At 38.6% G+C, this 25027-nt stretch overlaps 1 protein-coding gene across 4 annotated transcripts in view; it reads right to left on the bottom strand.

The window, feature by feature from the left end:
* The window catches only part of AFF2 (ALF transcription elongation factor 2), a 743921-nt gene that overhangs the window by 259100 nt on the left and 459794 nt on the right, over positions 1-25027 (bottom strand). For all 4 annotated transcript variants that reach the window (XM_073543590.1, XM_073543593.1, XM_073543591.1 and 1 more), the window contains exons 5-7: positions 15246-15332; positions 14280-14316; positions 10233-10284 (exon numbers count right to left, since the gene is read on the bottom strand). In XM_073543590.1, coding sequence (XP_073399691.1) covers positions 10233-10284; positions 14280-14316; positions 15246-15332 — 176 coding nt within the window. The remainder of the gene's footprint in view (positions 1-10232; positions 10285-14279; positions 14317-15245; positions 15333-25027) is intronic.

Genomic DNA, 25027 nt, shown 5'->3' with positions numbered 1-25027 from the left:
TTATTATTAGCTCAATCTTTATATTTATATGGTGCCATTTAGTGGTGTTGATTCATGGATATTAGCAATTTATGTCATTCTCCCTGTGAATCCAGTCATTGCTTATTGGAGTTGCTATATTACTGACTGTTTTTTATACACTTTTGTACTTGGTATACATTTTCACTCACCTGCCTTTCATTGTTTTGTATGTCGCACCACACATAGTTTTAACTGTTTTTAAATTGTGATTCTCTGTCTTTCTGGCATTGTTGTTTGTAATAAAGCCTTGTTCTATATAATATTTGCTTGTGTGCACTATATCTTGCGCTCTTGTTTCTTGATTATTTCAAATCAATACATATTATGGTTTGGATATCAAATCCAATCAAGCCGATAAAACACAGCGCTCTGTTACATTTAGTGAATTGATTGGAAAAGATGTTTAAGCTAACACATACTTCTTCAATTAGGCACTCTTCACTGACTGACCTCACCAAGGAGTTCACTTCTGCGGCCCAGTGTTAGATTTCATAAAGCTTCATTGAGAACTTAATTTTCCAAGTTCCATTTACTGTACTGTACAGTGGTAACTTAAAGACTGGACACAATATAGCCTAAACCTGTCTGTTCGACTTAAAATTAATTTATTTTCAGAATACACTGACATAAAACAGTTTCCTAAAAATAATTACAAGACTTTCTGTTGTAACTAATCATGCGAAAGAATAAAGTAAAATATACTGCTCAAAAAAATAAAGGGAACACTAGTCCATTTGCAACAGGATGTTTGTGTTCCCTTTATTTTTTTGAGCAGTATATAAAATCTAAAGTTCTGTGATATTTAGGTAATGATTGGCACTGGAAGAGCAAGCTTACAGATTATTATTTATTGTGGTCAATTGGCTACTGATCTAGATCTAATACACACTGCTATAGGCTAATTATGTCTGATTTTATGGTGCAAGAGGTTAATGCCTATTGATTCAGAAAAAAATTCTAAAAAAAAAAAAAATTTATCAGGGACACGTACGCTAAGGTTTTGTCTGGTGGCTTGGTTGTTCCACAGATCATCATTTTTTATTAAATTCACTCCTTTAGGACTAGGGATGGGAAGGGAAGCAATGGGAAAGCAGAATATGCTCCTATAAAAGCTCATATATACTGTACATTAGAAGATATTGATGGAAATGGCCAACAGTTTAATGTGCATGAGAGTCTTCTGCTTCTTCCCAACAGATGAGTCGGGGGGAAAACATCTCAGCCGTTAGGGTGTCAATAATAAGCCATCACCTATAAGTCCATGCCAGGGGAGTTTGGCAGCAGCTCTCTTGGCCAATAGCCATCTAATGTGTATGGGGGCCTTAAGATGTGACTTCAATTCAGCACCAGAGGAAAAAGCAAGCTTAGGTCTTGTAGTGATTTTTTTCCTAGGTGTTCCTTAAATGTAACTAAATTCAAATGGATGTCAAGATATACTGGCGGTTTAAGGGACCTGTGTGGGTGTGAGTCATGTCCTGTTACAAAAAGTTGTGGCTACGATCTCGATAAGATGTACTTCACATGCTTAGTTCTTAAAAGCTGTTTGGTAATAGTTGGATCATCTGGGCATCATATGCTCTGATGTAATCAGAGTTTGGTCTTTTTTGATGTCTCCTAAGGCCTGACAGTGTATGTTTGAGAACATTTCTGAATAAATTTTATTTTGAATAAAGAACTGTATAGGCTAGACATCTATGACAATTGAGCAAAAGAATTACAGGACCCTGGCCCAGCTCAAGAGGTCATGAAGTATGTTGTGCCATGGCGTCATTATTTCGCCGATCCTAGTAATCATAAGAGGTCCAAGGATGCCGAATGCCGTCAAATGAAGTTTTCACAGCCCTAGTCTGGCTGTCACAGAGTAATGATGTGGATGCTGGATCAGGGTCTTGCCAATTTTTTTTTTTTTTTTTTTTTACTCAACTCTAATCACCTGTATTTTATCAAAGTCCAAAACATGCATCAAAATCCCCAAAGCAGAAGCATATAACAATACATTTATAACTATAGAAATTAGTAGGTGGAAATGAAGTCATGTCATAAAGATGGAAAATGAGTGTTGACTTGATGTCTTAAAAAACCCTTAAGATTTAACCTGGTCTTAGCCTCTCTGAATGAGACACACTTTCAAAAGTCCTCATGAAAAGCCATTGCCCACTTTGCATAATTTGCATGTGAACACAAAGCTCTTCCCTTGGAGACTTCAAAAGAAGTACCAGAGAAGTGTCTTGGGAACATCCTAAGGTTAAAAAACTGTCACTAGTTTGCATAATGAGCTGCATATGCTCAGCGGAGTATGTGAAAACTAACATTTTAAAAGAAAACCGGCAGCAGTGATTCTATAGAGAAAAGTTTAAGGCACAGGGATCATTGTGTTATAATGGGCTGAGAAACACAGTTTGTAGGTGAACACCTACTCCCAACAGGCTGCAAATCAATCTAAGATTAGTAGACTGGCCCTTCGCCAACATGTGAAAACAGACATTTATGGTAGAGAAAAATGAAAAAAATGTTCAGTCTACAGATAATTGGGCAAATTTATTATTCTCTTGACACCCCGACTTTACCAGAAAATTAGATTTTTTTTTTTTGCAGAAATATGGCTTAAATGTTAACATCTGCAGTAGTTTATGGCCAAAGTTATTTTATATCTGAAAATCTAGTTTGAGTCGAAAAAAATCGAGAAGGCAGAATCACAATTTTTCATTGACCTCACTTCCCTAAAACAATGCAATAAAATAGCATCAAAATGTCATATGTACCCCAAAATAGTATCAATAAAAACATTGGCACCCAAGAAACAAACCCTCATCCAGCTCCATGGACAGAACAAAAAATGAAGAATCACAGAAAATGGCAAAACTAATTGTTCATTTTTTTTACAAGGTTCTAAAAAAATTGTTTTAACCATGAAAATATATATTTTAAAAAAAACTTATAAATTTGGCATTGACTTACAGTGGGTATGCAGACCCCTTTAATTTTTTCACTCTTTGTTTCATTGCAGCCATTTGGTAAATTCAAAAAAGTTCATTTTATTCTCATTAATGTACACTCTGCACTGCATCTTGATGGAAAAAAATAGAAATGTAGAATTTTTTGCAAATTTATTAAAAAAGAAAAACTGAAATATCACATGGTCATAAGTATTCAGACCCTTTGCTCAGTATTGAGTAGAAGCACCATTTTGAGCTAGTACAGCCATGAGTCTTCTTGGGAATGGTGCAAAAAGCTTTTCACACCTGGATTTGGGGCTCCTCTGCCATTCTTCCTTGCAGATCCTCTCCAGTTCCATCAGGTTGGATGGTGAACGTTGTTGGACAGCCATTTTCAGGTCTCACCAGAGATACTCAATTCGGCTTAGGTCAGGGCTCTGGCTGGGCCAGTGAAGAATGGTCACAGAGTTGTTCCGAAGCCACTCCTTTGTTATTTTAGCTGTGTGCCATTGTCTTGTAGGAAGGTGAACCTCCGGCCAAGTCTGAGGTCCAAAGCACTCTGGAAGAGCTTTTCATCCAGGATATCTCCGTACTTGGCTGCATTTATGTTTCCTTCAATGGCAACCAGTCGTCCTGTCCCTGCAGCTGAAAAACACCGCCATAGCATGATGCTGCCACCATGTTTCACTGTTGGGCAGGTGATGAGCAGTGCCTGTTTTTTCCACACATACCGCTTAGAATGATCACCAAAAAAGTATATCTTCGTCTCATCAGACCAGAGAATCTTCTTTCTCATAGTCTGGGAATACTTCATGTCATTTTTAGCAAACTCTATGCGGGCTTTCATATGTCTTGCACTGAGGAGAGGCTTCTGTGGGTCCACTCTGCCATAAAGGCCTGACTGGTGGAGGGCTGCAGTGATATTTGACTTTGTGGAACTTTCGCCCATCTCCCTACTGCATCTGTGGAGCTCAGCCACAGTGATCTTGCGGTTCTTCTTTACCGCTCTCACCAAAGCTCTTCTTCAAAAATTGCTCAGTTTGGCTGGACAGCCAGGTCTAGGAAGACTTCCGGTGGTCCCAAACTTTTTTCATTTAAGGATTATGGAGGTCACAGTGCTCTTAGGAACCTTGAGTATTGCAAAAATTCTTTTGTAACCTTGGCCAGATCTGTGCCTTGCCACAATACTGTCTCTGGGCTTCTTGGCCAGCTCTTTGACCTCATGATTCTTATATAGACAGTCTTATATAGACAGGTGTGTGCCTTTACAAATCAAGTCCTATCAGTTTATTAAACACAGCTGGACAGCATGTGACTTAAATATGAGTGTCTGAGAAAGGGTCTGAATACTTATGACCATGTGATATTTTTCTTTTTTTTAATAAAGTTGCAAAAATTTCTACATTTCTGTTGGTTTTTTCCATCAAGATGGGGCGCAGAGTGTACATTAATAAGAAAAAAATGAACTTTTTTTAATTTACCAAATGGCTGCAATGAGACAAAGAGTGAAAAATTTAAAGGGGTCTGAATACTTTCCATATCCAATGTAATTGTATTAATTTGGGTAATCCTATTACTAGGTATTTTTTACCGATGAATGAACCTAAATGACACACAGGTAAGTGACAGTACTACATCTCTGCAAGTGAAAGGTCAGCTATGTTACATATGTTTGCATTGAATCCACCAGTGAGGCAGATATTATATGCTGGATCTCTCCAGAAAATATAGGATATTTATTATTATGGGGAGGATGGGGGGTGAAAATGGCTCCAGCTATTATGTTTTAGTGAGTTAACTATTTTAAATGATCACTGCGATTTCAGAAAACTTTGCATGCATAAGATACAGTACTATGTAAGGTGTCATCCCCTGGCTACTAAACTTATTATCCACTTTGCAAAAAAAAAAATCAAATCCACTTTGATTAAAGCAAGATGGACATTCAGCATAGTGAGGTTTCAAGTTCTCTATGGAGAAAGGGAGAAGGAATCAGGAATACTCAGCAAAGAAAGAGGAATAAACAGGAAATGAAGAAGCAGCTTTTAGCTAATGTATTTTGCTTCAGTTCTGGATTCACATCCACACAGCTCAGTACTGTGTATTTAGTGTCCTCCACATGCTGCTGCTTCTGTTTGTGTGCTAACAAAAAAAAAAGCAGGAATTCTCCTCTAGCTGTGCAGTGCTGCATATAGGAAACATCATAGCGGCTAATTTCTTACCACCAGGTTGGAGACAACTAAAAATGGGAGATATAGACTGCAGAGGGCAAAACATGCACAAAATAATAATAATAATAATAATAATAATAATAATAATTTTATTTCTATAGCGCCAACATATTCCGCAGCACTTTACATTATAGAGGGTACTTCTACAGACAAATGACATTACAGCATAGCATAGCATAGCAATAAACACATAGATCAAAACAGATACCAAGAGGAATGAGGGCCCTGCTCGCAAGCTTACAATCTATGAGGAAAAGGGGAGACACGAAAGGTGGATGGTAACAATATTCACATGGCCAGAAATAGTAGTGTTATTCCTCATGATTACACACAGGACAGCTAATTCTGAAACAACAGGAGTGCTTTAAGGATTTGCTATTTACGCAAACATAAACCTGTATTATCGTACAGAAGGGTTGTAAAGTATACTGTGCAGTCACATGTAATTCATCCCCAGCATTTTCATCCAACCATGTAGTATTCAGATACAATTCTTTGTGGTATTATTTATTTGCCTTCACATTCTATTTCATTTACATAGGCAGTGTGCATGAATTGGTATATATTTTCTTGTCTGTGAATCTGTAATACAACAGATCATCATTTCCCTTCCAATAAAATTCACTTCATTGTTGCTGGGATTTTTCATGTGTGAAATCTATCATCAACCATCATGGTCCTGAGACCAGAGATCTGATAATGCTGCAATCATGTAGAACTTCTGCGCTGCATACAAGTGGATAATACTGCACAGATACATGCAAGGGTTTCATAAATTTGCAAAAGGTACATCTCCTTCGTGCACATATAATTTTCATCTAGCGGAAGCAAGACAAGAAAAATTATATTAAGCTATTTTTTTATATGTTTTCATAGCCAGCAACTATCATTAAAAGCGGTTGTCCACTACTTGGACAACCACTTTTCATTCACCATGTTTGGCCCCTTTAAAATAAAAACACCTTTACTCACCCCCAGTGCTAGTACCATTCCAGTGGTGTCAGCACTCGTGTTCGCTGATGTCACATGAGGTTCCTATGACACATCAGTCCTGCACCCAATCAGCCCCGGCTTCACTGTCCCCGCTTTCAAAAAAATTGAACATCAAGAGGATGTCAGAAAGCAGAAACAGAACTGACCTACTCTTGATGTTCAATAAGTCCGAAGGCCGGGACGGTGAATCCGGGGCTGATTTGGCTCTGGGCTCGTATGGTGTTACAACCTCACGTGAGCCCCGGGAATGTGAGTGCCAACTCTGCTAGAATGGCGCCAGCACCAAAGGTGAGTTCAGGTATTTTTAATTTAATGGCACCAAACAAGAGGAATGAAAAGGAATTTCCAAATTGGGGAGAACCCCAAATAAACCCTCAGCAGAAGACCATCAAATTTAACTTTTATTTCTATTAATTCACATAAAGAATATACAAAGGGTATAAAAGGTTTTGTCCCTAATCTGTCTCAGAAGTCTACAGTTACTTTATGCAGTATTCCTGTTAATTTATATTTATAAAGTGTATAGCACCCGGTATGCTAATACATATTGGCAAAATAGGACAACAAGTTTTAGCACCAGCGCCACCCCCCCAAGACACTTTATGGTCTTCTAGTTAGGGTTTATTTGGGGTTCTCCCTAATTTGGAAAATATATTGAAATTTGTTTCTTTGTGCTGTATATATATATATATATATATATATATATATATATATATCCCCCTCCAAAGACCATCTTAGTGGTTGTCAAGTAGTAGACAATCCCTTTAAGTTACCTTGGCTCCTCTCACCCACAGGATAGGTCATGAATGTCTAACACATAAGGTTCCTATCTTTGGAATCAGCATCTATTATGAGAACATGACCAGGCTTGTGCCTTCTAGAATGAAGAGGTGGCAGAAAATGGCATGATCTCTCCATTCTCTTCTATGAAAATTCCAAAAATAGCCAAGCAAGTCTGCACTGCTAAATTTGGAATTCCTATAAAAGTCAATGGAGAGAGTCACTCATGCTCAGCCACCTCTCCACTGATATTGGTGTGAGGCAGGGCCTTATTCTCCAGATAGATGTCAGGGTTGCCAACGTTACTTCTTATGTTTTCTAGACAGCTTATCAAAAATCACGGACAGACAATATTTTTTTACAGGCACATTGGAAAACCATAAAAAGTCATTATGATTATCAGTGAAAGATTATATACAGCCAATAATTCTGATATGAAAACTTCAGCAGCATTCACTTTAAATTGTAAAATGGTGATCACTAGAATCACTATAATTTGTATAAGTTTCTTCAGCTTCAACAAAATCACGGACGCCTTACATTTCTTTTACGAACAGGGCAAAAAAGTGGCCTAATTTTACGGACTATCCTGGAATTTCTGGATGGTTGGCAATAGCATATTCTGTGGAATAAATGTTAGAGATGAGAAGGACTCTACTTCTTTCACTTTGATTTCTCAACTACAACCTTCCAATGTATTCTGTATATGCTACAGGCTCCAAACATCAGAGAGAATAGCAAAATGACTGCAAGTGGATAAACTATACAGTGGAAGTTGCCCACAAAATTCCCCCATCTCTGCAAAACTCTGTCCAATAACTGTGTGACGCTGTGCCTCACAACAGACTGCTTGCAAAAGTTGTTGGCTACATTTCCGAGATCCCAGCATTAACAGTATTATGTACAGAGTAGAGATTAGCGAATCAACCAGATTTTTAATCTATTAGCATGTTTCTTCCCAGAGAAATTATGTAGACCATGGAGTATAATAAACATACAAAAAGTAGAAAAACCCTCATGTTCACCTCATCGCTCACTTCCTTACCCCCTCTGCTCATCATTGTCACCTTTCGGTACCCTTAGCATTTTTTGATACCTGCCACTTGTGCTGAAATTCCCAGGCCTCTCACAGTGAGCAGGGACTTACGGTTCTCATGAGGTCCTCTAACGTTCTGGATAAGAGCATGAAAGGTCATGACATCACGACGTGCACCATGACCTTACACGCACATGCGCAGAACTGGATTTCTGCGTGAGCAGTGAGGATCCAAAGATGTGAAGAGGACCAGACAAGTGATGGTGAAAAGTAGCAGTGACAGAGAGGTGAGCAGTAAGGAGAGTATAAGGATTTTTCTTCTTTTTTACCATTTGATGGCCCTTTAAGATTCAGAATAATGGCAGCCGCTTGCTGAATCCTCACGGAAAAATCTTACTAAAAATACGCATTTTGTCGAAAGCAGATTTTTCAAAAATTTGAGTAGAACTCAATTACATTCAAATTTATTCACTTATCTGTAGAACGGATTGAAAGCAGGAGATTTACTAAGAAGAAGGTAAGCTAAATTTCAAGGGTAAGAGTAATAGGACCTTTGGTGTTCAGCTAATCAATGGGGTTGTGTCAAGAGTACAGATGAGAGAATTTGTTCAGATTCGGTTCAGAATACGATCAGAATCGAATACTGTTTTTGCAATATTCGTCGAACACAGCCGAACGTCATTAGAGTGAATGGGAGTATAGAAATTACCGAATATGTTCGTAACCGAACATAAGACATACATTCGGCACAAATAACGTTCGAATATGGCCCGAATATGTCAAAATTAGATTCGGGGACAAAATTCGAACAAAATCGCTCATCTCTATTCAAAAGTAGTCAGGGTTGTCCACTTTTGGACAAGACCTTTCATACTTTGCTGTTTTTGCTATGGTTGACAATTTTGCAAGATATTTTAGCCTAATTTTAAAAGAATATGTAAAGGGAAAAAAAGATGTGACAGCACAGAGCAGAAATATACTATATCAGCACTTGGCATAATAAAAATCTCACAAATTCTACACATGTAGAAATAAAGTGCATAAAGCAGCAGGAATAAATGGCCAGACTCTGCAAATGATACTGTAATCAGCTGTGTCGTATCTCTGCTCCCTCTTAATAATTAAGATTAGCAGACTAGATATATCAGTTGGTAATTATCTGGAACCACAATGTGTGTTTTCAAGGATTAGAGATTATTCGGCTAGTGGTCACATCCTATTACACAGTGTCTTCATTCCGCATGTATACCTTCTATGGCTAAGAAACTCATGTCTGCAAAAATATACGACAATGCTACAAAAAAAGAAAAAAATATATAGAAAATAGCGTAAAAAATAAATTGGCAAATTTTTCATAAAATTTAGACCAACATTTCATAGTTTGGTGGCACCTACTAGACATGTCAGATATACCCTTTCACCTCAAGGCTGGTATATATGTATGCTAGTGCTTTAAGTTTGAAGTAATTAATGTTTTTTTGGGGGAAAGGCTCATGTTTACTAAAGCGTAAGTGCTAGGTCTGATGAGCAAATTATATAGAACGTGTACGGTTTGTGTTAAAATCGGATAACATAAGGACAGCGCACTAACCCATATAATTCATTAATGACATTCAGATGATATTTTTTCACAATGACTGAGTGTTTGTGAAAAAAATTGCATATTTCATTATTATCCTCCATATTTAAGATGAGACTCACCTATTCAAGTCTACAGGTGAGCAAAAAAATCAAAGTCCACATGAATCATCCGTATAGCATCTGATTTTACGGATGCATTGCAATTATTAACATATATTAGGTCAAGTACATTCTAAACTGTTGTTGTATTAAATCAGGTGGAACACAGATACAAAATAATGGACACAAAGGTGGCACACAGATGACAATCGCCCATTTTTCTGAATAAAAATTGGACAAATTTTCATACATCCGTTTGAAACCGGCCTTATGGCAAGTGAAAAATAAAAGAAACATATTTATAATTGTGTGCATTATTTTTTTATAGTATTTAAAATAGCTGTAGTACAAATATTCACAAAAAGCCCCTATTTCATAATTGTGATTTAGAAGTGGTGGAATGTATTATTGTCAACATATTTTGTTATTTTAGAAATGTGATCCATAAGAGAACAGCCATATTAAGAAAGCTTGTGGATCATATTCCACTTGCCAGAAAAAGTGACAATTCTGTTGCATGAACAAAAGATTGACTATGATAACCAAGTAACTTACGACTTTTGCGGGATGGATTTCACAGCAGGTTTGTTTGTGACGTCACATCGTTCTACGGAGAAAAAGAGAAAAAAACAAACATTCATGTATATATGGCAATGCAGTAACAGCAATTTTTCTAATTATAGGAAAATACATAATTGCCAAATGCTTTATATATAATCTTCACAAACAGAAATGACCTCATGGTGTAAGACAAGCATGAAGCGTAGGGACTTCAAATGCCTTAGTTCTGCCTTGTGAGACCATAAACAGATTATAAGCTCCAATGTACAACTTTATCAGGCTACCAGGTCACACTTGAAGTAATCCTGACTTTTGGACTCCGGGCTTGTGAGGGTATATTCTCCTTCTCCATGTAGCCAATCTCAGAGTCATGGATAAATAGTATTGTTTGCATGACATACATACTTCAATACTTATGTGTGTCATAGCCACTCTGTCGGGGGGGGGGGGACAGTTAGGTGTTAGAGCTTTTATGTTCAGGGCTAAGAGCTACGTCTCTAATATAAATGTGGCCACATTTTTAATATACTCATTAAAGGCGTTTTTCTTCAGGAGTGCACTGCTCCTCTGTCTATTGGCTTTCTGGTTGCTGGGGCAGTGCGCTCCTGCAGACTGACAGATCAGTCAGGCGGCACAGTCATGCCATTGGTCCGAAATGATTATTCATCCAGGCTACTAACAAAGACTGTATTGCCTCTGCAGCATTGGAGTAGAGCAAAAGGAATGAAGCTGGTCCAGTGATCTGTCCAATTTCAGTGCAGTGTAAGGCTACAAAGCATAGAGCCTAAAAACGGTTCGGGCTTCTTGCCTAGGTAACCGGCCACTTTCACACTGCAGAGTGGCCAATAACTTGGACAATGAGCTGTCCACTGTAAAAATGAAATGTCTCTGTTCTTGAAAATAGAAAGGATTTTTAATAAGAGGCTAATAGCAAAATCACTTATTTTCATAAGCATTTTGCAATTTTAACCACTTAAGAACTTGCATGTGACACCCTGATAGAGGTCTGTTCAAGTAATGCAATTTGCATAATATATATATATATATATATATATATATATATATATATATATATATATATATATATATACACATACATACACACTAGCTGAAGAACCTGGCGTTGCCTGGGCATAGTAACCAACTGTTACAAATTATAATGATTATATTGCACATAAAAACATTTCACATCATATATTCAACACTACAGATTTGCAACACAAATTAATTAAACGATTACCCAAGTATTGATAAACAACATGTGTATCTGTGTATCTAACCCTATCCTGTATGATAATGTCTGTTGAGCTGTGTACCTAATCCTCTCCTGTGTGATACTTTCTGCTGAGCTGTGTATCTAATCCTATCCTGTGTGTTACTGACTGTTCAGCTGTGTATCTAATCCTATCCTGTGTGATATCATCTGCTGAGCCGTGTATCTAACCCTATCCTGTGTGATACTGACTGCTGAGCCGTGTATCTAATCCTATCCTGTGTGATACTGACTGCTGAGCCGTGTATCTAACCCTATCATGTGTGATACTGTCTGCTGAGCCGTGTATCTAATCCTATCCTGCGTGATACTGACTGCAGTGCCACTTATCTAATACTATCCTGTGTGATACTGACTGCTGAGCTGTGTATCTAATCCTATCCTGTGTGATACTGACTGCTGAGCCGTGTATCTAATCCTATCCTGTGTGATAGTGACTGCTCAGCCGTGTATCTAATCCTATCCTATGTGATACTGACTGCAGAGCCATGTATCTAATCCTATTATGTGTGATACTGTCTGCCGAGCCGTGTATCTAATCCTCTCCTGTGTGATACTGTCTGCTGAGCCATGTATCTAATCCTATCCTGCGTGATACTGACTGCAGTGCCACTTATCTAATACTATCCTGTGTGATACTGACTGCTGAGCTGTGTATCTAATCCTATCCTGTGTGATACTGACTGCTGAGCCGTGTATCTAATCCTATCCTGTGTGATACTGACTGCTCAGCCGTGTATCTAATCCTATCCTATGTGATACTGACTGCAGAGCCATGTATCTAATCCTATTATGTGTGATACTGTCTGCCGAGCCGTGTATCTAATCCTCTCCTGTGTGATACTGTCTGCTGAGCCGTGTATCTAATACTATTCTGTGTGATACTGTCTGCTGAGCCGTATATCTAATCCTATCCTGTGTGATACTGACTGCTGAGCCGTGTATCTAATCCTCTCCTGTGTGATACTGACTGCTGAGCCGTGTACCTAATCCTATAATGTGTGATACTGACTGCTGAACCGTGCATCTAATCCTATTCTGTGTGATACTGACTGCTCAGCCGTGTATCTAATCCTATCCTGTGTGATACTGACTGCTGAGCCGTGTATCTAATCCTCTCCTGTGTGATACTGACTGCTGAGCCGTGTACCTAATCCTATCATGTGTGATACTGACTGCTCAGCCGTGTATCTAATCCTATCCTGTGTGATACTCACTGCTGAGCCGTGTATCTAATCCTATCCTGTGTGATACTAACTGCTGAGCCGTGTATCTAATCCTATTCTGTGTGATACTGTCTGCCGAGCCGTGTATCTATTCCTATCCTGTGTGATACTGTCTGCTGAGCCGTGTATCTAATACTATCCTGTGTGATACTGTCTGCTGAGCCGTGTATCTAATACTATTATGTGTGATACTGTGTGCTGAGCTGTGTATCTAATCCTATCCTGTGTGATACTGACTGCTGAGCCGTGTATCTAATCCTATTCTGTGTGATACTGTCTGCTGAGCCGTGTATCTAATACTATTCAGAAGTCTCATTGACAGTTACAGGAATCATTTGATTGCAGTGATTGCCTCAAAAGGTTGTGCAACAAAACATTAAAGGCCCCGTCTCACTAAGCAATCTCGGTAGCGAGATCGCTGCTGAGTCACAACTTTTGTGACGTAACAGCGATCTCACCAGCGAGATCGCTGTGTGTGACAGCGATCGGCCCCCCTGCCGGTATCGCTGATCGCTGGAAGAAACCTCTGGACATTTCTTTGGTCGCTGGTCTCCCGCTGGCCAGCACGCATCGCTGTGTGTGACAGCGGGAGACCAGCGATCAGGTGTAAAAAAATAATAAAAAAAAAATAAAAAATATAGTTATTCTCACCTTCCGACGTCCCGTTTAGCCATCCTGCCTGTCTCCACGCTCCGGTCCCAGTGATCCTTTGCATGAATGACCACGAGACTTTGTTATCCCGCGAGACCGTGACATCTCGCGGTCATTCGTGCAAAGGATCACTGGGACCGGAGCGTGGAGAGAGGCAGGATGGCTAAACGGGACGTTGGAAGGTGAGAATAACTATATTTTTTATTTTGATTCTATTTTCTACAGCGATGGCCAGCGATGCCGGGCGCTCGGCATCGCTGTGCTGATCGCTGGTGAAGCTGTCTGTGTGACAGCTCACCAGCGATCACATACCGACTTACCAGCGATCCTGACACCTTCATATCGGTGTCGGGATCGCTGGTAAGTCGCTTAGTGTGACGGGGCCTTAAGTTAAGGGCACCATCATTTCTGTCCAGGCCTATTTCATGAGTTCTATTTTTCTTTTTACTTCTGTGGAAGCATGGTTGAAAAGCAATGTATGATTTTGATTTGTTCATTTTCATTGATTTTTGATTATTACTTTTGTCAGATTCAAGTTATTTCTGTGACCATTGTGGATTTTTCTGTCATTAAATGAGGGGTACCAACATTTTGACCATGTGTGTATATATACACACACACATGTATATCTATACATATATGCAGTCACAGCAACTTGCACCTGTTCACACTTGCTTATTTTGTTTGGAGGTGCTGATCAGTTTTTTGTATATTATATATACACACTTCGATATAGAGAGGGGGAGAAAGAGGATTAGAGAGAAGAGAAGAGGAAAGAATAATTGGAGCAACTTCCGCTAATAATGTCTCATGGTTAAAAAAAATAAGAATCTTGTAGAAATCCCTTTGTGGGCATTACAATATGATTATGTAGGTGAAGAGAAGACATACTCTGTATGCTGTATCCTGAGGTCAGATGTTGAGAGTCCTGTAAAAATAAACATAAATAAATCAAACAGTAATCCACATACCATCTAGATATAAAGATTTAGGTCACATAGCCGGAGGCTTGTGTATTATCTCTCACTATCAATCACATATTTAACCTTATCTAAAATTCATAAGACTGGAATAGGGATTAAATACAAAGTACAAATAAGATCTACAGTAAAGGGACATTATTATATAAAATGGTAAAAATACACTATTAGCACTTGGCTCAGGTTTAGTCATTTTGGATTCAAATTTCTGGCTCTTTTAGGCGAAGTTTTTTTCAATGAAATGCCATTTAGCAAATTTTAAAGTATAAATGTATCTTGGATTTTTTTTTGTTTTACGTACCAAATTTTGTTAGTTAGGCAACTCCAAACCAATTTACATGGAGTATTTTTTATAAGAAATGTAGAAATTGTGATGAAATAGTGATATTAATTCTATCTTGAATTCCCCAGTTCATTTCTTAAATGTTCACAATGGAAATGTTACAAAGGCAAAATTTTCATATGCTATAAAAAATACTGCTACTAAATCTCATATATGAACACAGGATAGAGAAAAATTAATTCCCTCAATCCAGTACAAACCAATTTACTTATATAGAGGAAGCAGAGAGTCAACCTCAACAAGCAGTAGCCCACAATGGTGGTTTACTTTTTGACCTGTGGGTTTTAAAAATTTGGAATACTTAAAAATTGTACAATCTGTATCGTCTTAAACTTGACAACACTCACATTACACATGCTCTGACTCATTGTTAGGACATATCAGAAGACTCTTATAGTAAAAGTTCATGTGTTAGAACTTTTGCCAATGGTTAGAACTTTAGGGAAGTTTGTCCTTCAGACTTGATCTTCAGATCATGTGAACAAGATATTTCTCAGAATTTACGATAGATTATTTATACCTGTTGAGGCTTACCTTGCTAGGAATTGGGAATTTGGACTGCTCTGCTTTACATGGGGTGTGGATTCCAGTTAGAGGAGGGGGCCACAAATGAGTCATTTCCTGCAGACGAGAGTGAAATTAGTTTAGCATAAAGTGACGGATTTGACCGAAGCATCTCAACCACGCAAACAGAAAATTAATCCTTAAAACGGTTGTCCTACAGTTAGGTCCATATATATTTGGACAGAGACAACATTTTTCTAATTTTGGTTCTAGACATTACCACAATGAATTTTAAACAAAATAATTCAGATGCAGCTGAAGTTCAGATTTTCAGCTTTCATTTGAGGGTATCCACATTAAAATTGGATGAAGGGTTTAGGAGCTTCAGCTCCTTAACATGTGCCACCCTGTTTTTAAAGGGATCAAAAGTAATTGGACAGATTAAATAATTGTAAATAAAATGTCCATTTCTAGTACTTGGTTGAAAACCCTTTGTTGGCAATGACTGCCTGAAGTCTTGAACTCATGGACATCACCAGATGCTGTGTTTCCTCCTTTTTGATGCTCTGCCAGGCTTTCACTGTGGTGGTTTTCAGTTGCTGTTTGTGGGCCTTTCTGTCTGATGTTTAGTCTTTAACAAGTGAAATGCATGCTCAATTGGGTTGAGATCAGGTGACTGACTTGGCCATTCAAGAATATTCCACTTCTTTACTTTAATAAACTCCTGGGTTGCTTTGGCTTTATGTTTTGGGTCATTGTCCATCTGTAGTATGAAACGACGACCAATCAGTTTGGCTGCATTTGGCTGGATCTGAGCACACAGTATGGCACTGAATACCTCAGAATTCATTCGGCTGCTTCTGGCCTGTGTCACATCATCAATAAACACTAGTGACCCAGTGCCACTGGCAGCCTTGCATGCCCAAGCCATCACACTGCCTCCACCGTGTTTTACAGATGATGTGGTATGCTTTGGATCATGAGCTGTACCATGCCTTCGCCATACTTTTCTCTTTCCATCATTCTGGTAGAGGTTGATTTTGGTTTCATCTGTCCAAAGAATGTTCTTCCAGAACTGTGCTGGCTTTTGTAGATTTTTTTTAGCAAAGTCCAGTCTAGCCTTTTTATTCTTGATGCTTATGAGTGGCTTGCACCGTACAGTGATCCCTCTGTATTAACTTTCATGCAGTCTTCTCTTTATGGTAGATTTGGATATTGATACGCCTACCTCCTGGAGAATGTTGTTCACTTGGTTGGCTGTTGTGAAGGGGTTTCTCTTCACCATGGAGACTATTCTGCGATCATCCACCGCTGTTGTCTTCATTGGGCACCCAGGTCTTTTTGCATTGATGAGTTCACCAGTGCTTTTTCTTTCTTTCTCAGGATGTACCAAACTGTAGATTTTGCCACTCCTAATGTTGTAGCAATTTCTCGGATGGGTTTTTTCTGTTTTTGCAGCTTAAGGATGGCTTGATTCACCTGCATGGAGACCTCCTTTGACTGCATGTTTCCTTCACAGAAAAACCTTCCAAATTCAAGCACCACACCTCAAATCAACTCCAGCCTTTTATCTGCTTAATTGAGAATGACATAACGAAGGGATTGCCCACACTTGTCCATGAAATAGCCTTGGAGTCAACTGTCCAATTACTTTTGGTCCCTTTAAAAACAGGGTGGCACATGTTAAAGAAGCTGAAACTCCTAAACCCTTCATCCAATTTTAATGTGGATACCCTCAAATGAAAGCTGAAAGTCTGAACTTCAACTGCATCTGAATTATTTTGTTTATAATTTATTGTGGTAATGTCTAGAACCAAAATTAGAAAAATGTTGTCTCTGTCCAAATATATATGGACCTAACTGTATATTTTTTTATAGGACATCTGACCCAACCCCTACCTCTGTGTCTCAAGTATTTACAATAGCTACAGTTCATACATTTCTCATAGAAGACTCTTATTAATTGAATGAAGATATTAAGAAGTATAACATCTAGTTTTCTTTATGTTAATCCCTGAGAGACAGACATGAATGGTTCCCAGAAGAAAATGGCCATTACACAAACCTTTATTTCCCTTGAGGTTTATTAAACTGATTGCAACCATTTCATGTGAAATGATTAAAGTTTTCCCAGTATATTCCAATTAAAATTGAAAATAGATCTTCAAAGAGACCACAGCACATCAGATATTTCGGCAATTCCCTCATTTTACAGAAAAGAAATGTCGGCATTTAACCAACAAAACACATGGATAAGTCACATATGTGACCTCATTTATTGTTATCAAGTTGATCAACTACATCCTAGAATATGAGGAGTCCTAAAACACCCCTCTTACACATTTCAAGACACCACTGCTATAGATGATAGTTGAGAGCAATATTACAGATTTTGCCTAGGGATTCGAGACCCTCACGTTACATCTGTAGACCTGTAGATGTTCTCCAGTGAACGAGCTGCTAGTAATAATATACATTTTACTGCATTACTATTGTTTCCTTTTTTCTCTCTCACATATATGACTCTTCTTGTCCATCATCATCCGTCTATTGATTAGCTCAGATGTTCTTTATAAGTTCTATAAACACATTTTATTATAACTCCAAATTCCGCGAGAAGCATTTCCCAGTACTTTCAGACATGTACAAAGTGTTCTCTCATTTTAGTGTCAGTTGTGTCATTGCTTTTGATAAGGTAATATGCAGAAATTGTCAGGCTCTATGCTTGGAAAAATGATTTGTAAATTGCAGGGAAACAGTAACTAATATAGAATACCTAACATGACCTTGACAGGAGTGGTTGCAGCAATGTCTCTAATAAGCAGATGCTAGAAACCGTTCTAATTTTTCATGTTTCACATTATTAGTTTGTTTGGAAACTAATTTATGGAACTTAATGAATGGACTTTCAAAGAAACACACAGCTCACAACTTTCTTCCTTTCTTTTCCCATTCTACCTACTTTTATAAATTACTGTACACACAATGGAACATCTTTGGATAAAACCATTTATGAATTGAGCCTTGTAGCTACTGAGTTGAAGTCTATTTCGGAAGCCACAGTTTGTTGTCCTATTACTGTACACAAATACCATGGTTAATGAAGAGTGGCTTCTTACAGCTACTCAACAGCCAAAACATTTACCCCGCAATTCCCCTAAGCATTGTCTCTGAACATGAGACTTTACCAAACATAAGAATACAACATGGTGGGCATCATTTATCAACATATAGTCTAGTTTTGGATCCAAGTCAGAGAGTAGCAGAGTACTAGTCTCTTAAAAAAAAAATTGACGAAATCAATGTTTTAATACAAATGCATGGGCCATGAACACAGTGAATAAGTTGGTAGGACAGTATTCACACCACCAAGAGAAACAAAGTACAACAAACGTGAAAAAATACTCTGCTGTAAAAGAATATCTAACAATAAACAGCAAGTGCTAGTAAAAAGATTATAACAAAACAGGGTATTTAGTTGATACTTTTTTTTTGCAAAAAATGTATACTAAGCCGCTCTACCAAACGCCAAGGTATACCCATCTCAGAGCAGGCCTAACCAATGTATTTAAAACCTGATCATGTGAACAGTACCTGTACGAGTCTCTTGGTGGTGTGAATACTGTCCTACTGACTTATTCACTGTGTGCATGGCCCATGCGTTTGTATTCAATTGGTTTCTTGCTTTTGCAAGTTTTTGGGAGGTTTCCACCCCTCTCATGTGGGCCATGTACATATAAAGCCGTCTCACACAGCGTGTCCACATCAGGCATTACATTTCTGAATCCTGCTCATATAGGTACTGTTCACATGGTCAGGTTTTAAACACAATGGTTAGGACTGCTGTGATATGGGTTACCTTGGCGTTTGGTAGAGCGGCTTAGTATACATTTTTTGCAAAAAACGTATCAACTAAATACCGTTTTGTTATCATCTTTTTACTAGCACATGCTGTTTATTGTTAGATTTTTTTTACAGCAGAGTATTTTTTCATGTTTGTTGTACCTTCTTTCTCTGTGTTTCAGAAATCAATGTTTTTGTCTAACGGCAGGTGCAAACGAGCGTATTTTTGGTCTGAGTGCGATCTGACATAACATCGATTCGCACTCGGACCAATGTTAGTCTATGGGGCCGTGCACATGTCCAATTTTTTCCTCATACAGTGCCTGTCTGGAGGAATATCTGCTGCATGCCCAAGTTTGATCTGATATTTGGATCACAGAAAGCCACGGAAGTCAATGAGTGCATGGAAACCATCAGGCTACATTCGGATATCATCTGGCTGAAGTCCAACTTAAGTGGCTTCAAAGAAATTTTTTTCTTCATCTTCTCCTCATCCGAGAGAATCAGACCATATTATGATCACTCTCCAAACAAACTTTCATCAGAGTGTCATTTGTATTGTCGAACCAAATCCTTCGGATGAGAGAATATATGGCTGTCTGCACCTGCCCTCACAATGTTACCAACATAATTATATATATTTAATTTATTTATGTTTTTAAAGGTCACAATCACCTGTGGGCCTGTCCTGATCATTGACTGCTGTCCACGTGACTAAATAGTAATTAAGAGCAAGCTTCACCAAATGCGCGAATATGTTTAATTTAAGAATAATTTTTACCATTTCTGCCATGTCTAACATAAATACGAGGGCTTGTTTGACTGAGCACTTCTATGTTCTCTATGAGAAAGCCACTCACAAACACTTCTGCTGGTGACGTCTATCCGGGAGAACAAAGCGATTGGCAATCCAAAATCTATCATGCCCAATCAACATCTTCCCCAGCAATCAGTTGGCCAATGCACCCACAAACATTACAGTGGTGGCCAAACTGGTTGATATTGGTGGATGCAGCCAACATTAGTGTATGCAGAACTTTAGAATAGGTCACCAGTGTCAGATTGGAGAGGGTTCAACACTTGGCAGCTGATATCAGCTAAGGCGCGACCAGGTGTAAACAGTGAATAGAGCCAGGACACCACAGCTCCACAGTACTGCAGTTCAGCTCCTATTCAAGTGAAAAGAGTGCTTGTGTGGGTGGATGGGATCCCTAATAATCTTATATATTCCAAGGACAGGTCATGAATACCAAAGTAGTGGACAACACCATTAACACTGGTTGTTGCCAGAACCAGACACCCTAAACCATATGATTGGTGCACATTTCTGGAGACAAAAAGTTTGCCTGAGGAAGTCTGTGGCTCTTATGTCAAAATCATAGAATGTACAGAAGCATGAATACTGAGGAGCTAAAGCTAGTTATATTTTATAAGTTTGGATCGATTTGCGAATATTGCAGCCCATCACTGGCTATGTACTATCAATGCATTAGACAGTGTTTTACTGCACCAATGCAGATGTAACATCAACCACCAGGAACATATAATGGATGCATGTTGACTTATTGCTAATAGGCTGTCAGACCATGCCTAGGGACTGGGTCCCAGAAGATTCAGTTGGCCTGGCCATGTGACAATAAAATCTCTCATTTATGGGGTCTGGTTATAATATTATTTTTAATTTTATTTATGTTTTGACTCTAGCTTGTTTCATGCGAGATAACTATCATACTTCTCTTTTTTTGGCCAGAATCTTAAAGTGAAATGTGAAGTAAGCTGAACACTATGTAACATGTGTAATGATTTAAAGTAAGATTGGGTGAATGTCAAAAGGCAGTAAAAAGCCATCCATGATTTATTCCCATATTATTTGAACTTTACATAATTCTAAAATCATGTTAACTGATGCACAAGATACTTGGATTAGCGTGGCAGAAAAGCTTTTTTATCATTTAAGATTAAACAAATACTTGAAATCCACCGATTTATTGGCTCCCATGTTAACAAAGTTTTGAGATGAAGTAATATAGGCATCTCGTTCTTCGCATTATGTTCAAAAGCATCATAATAAGTTGCATATGTTGCAGTTGTCGCAGTCAGTCATGCTCTTTTTGCTTGTTAAAAAGGGTAATGTTTAGTTTTTAGAAACTTTTAGGTACATATTAAAACAAGCAAAGACTTCAAGCACATTTATGTATTTACGTCCTGTAGGAAAAAGCGTGCATGAAGTTATAAAACGAACTTAAAATTACATTAATTGTAGGACAGTACAATCCTAGCATGTATATTTTAGACGGCACAAAAAGAACAGACTGGGATCTAATGGTGCCAAACTTATTAAATGTTAAAATGAAGGCCTGCAGGGAGAACACTGTAAACCATCTGGACGATCAATGACCATAAGCATGAAATGTTTTGAACATATTGGGGCAGATTTATCAAAACTAAAAGAATTTTTTTCCACCAATCACAGAACAGTGCTCATTTCACTACAGCAGGTTAAGAAATCAAATCTGTGTTGTGATTTTACTTTAAACAGTTTTGATAAATTTGTGAAAACAGAAAAGAAGCTATAAATAAAGTACAGTAAGGATCAAAGGACCAGAGGAAGGAGACGTTTCTACATCAGTATAAAAGATCTGAAAAAAACAAAAAAAATAAGGCAATAATTAATAAAAATAAAATTTCAAGTCCACTTTAAAGTTACTCTATGGAGCAGGTTACACCGCGGAGCAGAAAGCTTGCAATTAGGGTCCTTCATTACAGAACACGGTGGTAATGATTTGACAGCTCAACGCTCAAAAACCCTCTGAATAGGATCAACTTATGAACAAAGAACAACACATAGATTGCAAAAATGAAGGGTTGTCCTCTGGGACAGACATTGTGATTTTTGTCTATATCAATAGTGAATTGGGATATTAAGTGCTGGTCTCCCTGAAATCAGAGTCTATCCTAGTGAAAGCTCCTGCATTTTTGGAATCTGTGTGGTCGTCTTAGTTCAAGAGCTGTTCCAATTTATAGTGTGATTGTTAGAGGAGGAAGAAGTTCTGATGATTAACAGTTCAGGCTGGAGAAATAACTGCTGGCCTGAAGATTGTGCTGTCTCCGATGCAGCATCAGTGAAGTGCAGGAGCACTGGTCGCGCTCCAATCTTTGCTGTCAGTGAATGGTATCATTCATATTTACAATCAGAGACTGAAAAAATACTTTTTACAACAGACACTATGCTTCATTTGGATCTAGTTTTCTAATAAAGTGGTAGTCTGATACATTTTTATTGATAGCCTGTTAGGCGTCAGGTTTCTCCCTCTGCACAGGAGCAATCCCGAGTCTTGCCTTCTGTGGTCTTCCATTCAGTCCCGGCTGCAGAGGAGCCTGCTCAACAATGGTTTCGGTCCCGGGGCCTGCTCAGGCTAATGCTGTCAGCTTGGTTGCGGCTACCATCCCTGGTTCAGCTATAGCAGCCTGAACTAGCACTAAGTCCCTCTTTCGCTCCACTGAGCATGCCCGTGGCTCCACCTCTCATTGGAGCTCAGGGGTCACATGCTCAGGTCCCGTGCCTGTTCCGATTGGACCACGGGGAAGGTCCCGGAAGGTCGCCACTATAAAAGACTCGCATGGCTGATCGGCCATGCGCTAATATAGACTCAAATGGCTAGTTGTGTGCGTGTTGATGGATGCTTGTGAACTGCTGACTAACTCATTATGACTCCCTCCCTCTGGTTGTGTTTATTTATAGGATTAGGGTTTTGATTCAGCGCCGAGTAGTGGCTCTGCCTAGCGCTGCAGTGTCCCCAGCTCCGCACACCTATTAGTGCCAGTGTGTGCCACCCAGCACGAGCTACCACTGCACAGTTTGTTCCGCAGCGCCCGTCTGTGTGCCACCGTGATCAGTTAGTGCACTTTCCAGCCTTAAGCCTTGATTGGTTAGTGGCATCCGCCAGTGCGGCACTGCATACATTTGAGCGGTTTATCCTAGCCTCGTAGTCCTGGCATCGCAGTAGCAGTGTCGACCGCTAGTGAGACTAGAGGGACTCTTCCCGCATCCTTAGGGCAGAGCTCTGTGTCTCTGTACTAGTGCTTACCCTGCCGAGCCCTGTGAAGTTAACAGGCTCTGGCGTTGGTTTCTGTGGCTCTGTGCAGTAACAGAGTGCACTTCTGTACACACCGGGTCAGCGGTTATCCCGCCGGTGTTTAGTTACTGTCAGCCATTACCGAGCAGCAGTTTACCATCTCTGCACAGTGGACTCCGGGTTGCGATCGCACTTTCTTATATTTATATTTAGTGCGATCCGCAAACCATAACACTATCTGTCGGATAGGTCATCAATGTCAGATTGGTGAGGGTGTGATCCCTGGCCCTCTCCCAGATCAGATGTTTTTGATCTCATCAATGGCTGGATATGATCAGTTGTGTAGTAGACCAGCACAGCCCTGTCAACAACATAGTGGCCACATTAGAATAGGCACAGATGTACAGTACAAGGCCACAGCCACTATACAGTTGGTGGAGCTGTGCCACCTTTGTTAGTGAGAACAGCTGATTGGTGAGGGTACCAGGTGTGAAAACCCTTACTGATCTAATATTGATGACCTATCATAAGAATATGTCACAAACATAAACATACTGGACAATGCCTTTAAATAAATTAAAAGTGAAAATATCTTTGCTATTATAAGTTTTTAATCTGATTTCTCAGTGTAGCTGCTGTATATGATTTTTGAGTTATGGTTGTTTGGTTAGTTGAGAGTTGTTTATATAGTATGCAGTTGTTTTCATAATTTGGTTTTAACTGATTTTCAACTTTTGAATGCAAACAAGAATTTTTAAAGAAGATATTCAGGGTTTTAAAACGGATTGCCTACCTTTAGATATAGTAACCTACGTATGGCTACAAAGTATCCATTAATCACTTACATGAGAATGTAAAATTAAATTTTATTGAACATATTTAAAAAGGACATGCATCATACAAAAAGGAAGACACATGAGTGAGGATTCAACAAAGTGGCTTATTCAGTAAAGAAAAAGAAGTCATGGTAAAACAAGTGTGATTTAGGGCACAAATGCCAAATCTACTCAGCTGGTCATGAAAAATGGCTGCCAAATGTACATTAATTATATATTGTCTAAAGTAAATCTCTATTTAGTTCAGCTAGTTCATTAAAGAAAAGCAATGTTGAATCATTGCTTACCCATAGTGTAATTACAAAATCCTTGGGACCATCACAGTCGCCCCGACGCGTGTTTCACACATTTTCAAGGGTAGTGTGTCAAAAAGCATTAGTGAGAAATGCAAGTTGGGGCAGTTGTGATGGTCCCATGGATTCTGCGATTACATTATGGGTAAGCAATGACTCAACTTAGTCTTACTTTAATGAACTAGCTGGACTAAATAGAGATCTACTGCAAATATGTTCAATAAAATGTGATTGATTTTATATTTTCATGTGAGTGGTTTATGGATACTTTGTATCCATATGTATGTCATTCTATGATTAAATCAACAGCATATATATAAAAAACTATTAATCTGGAGATGGAGACGGATATGTCTCTAGCCAGGATTAATTTTATATGTCTTTTGAATATTTGCTTGAGTATCTTTAGATATATAGTGAATTAGGCTTCCTCAATCAGCTGATTACAGTTGCTAGTGGCATTTGATGAGCACTGTGTCCCCCTCATCATATGCAGCTTTGTATTTTTATTACAGCTCATTTCACTTGAATGGGACAAAACTGTAGTGAATTGTAAAACCATGCAAAATGTACATGTCAAATATTAGCCTATTTTTTATTATACGCTACTGAATATTTTTTATGTCTAGGCACATGTAGTAGATTTCTATTGGACAAAATATGAGAAATATAGATTATTATAATGTGCACACTCTGAACCTTTCTAAAGTTTGCAAGTACCAGAATATGGTCTTTGGATATCACCTTACTAATAGTAATGAACT

Source organism: Dendrobates tinctorius, unplaced genomic scaffold, assembly GCF_039654945.1.
Source record: "Dendrobates tinctorius isolate UK_male_01 unplaced genomic scaffold, ASM3965494v1 ptg000133l, whole genome shotgun sequence".
Lineage (NCBI taxonomy): Eukaryota > Metazoa > Chordata > Amphibia > Anura > Dendrobatidae > Dendrobates > Dendrobates tinctorius.
Note: the sequence above shows the minus strand (reverse complement) of the source record. Positions and strands in the feature narration are given on the sequence as shown.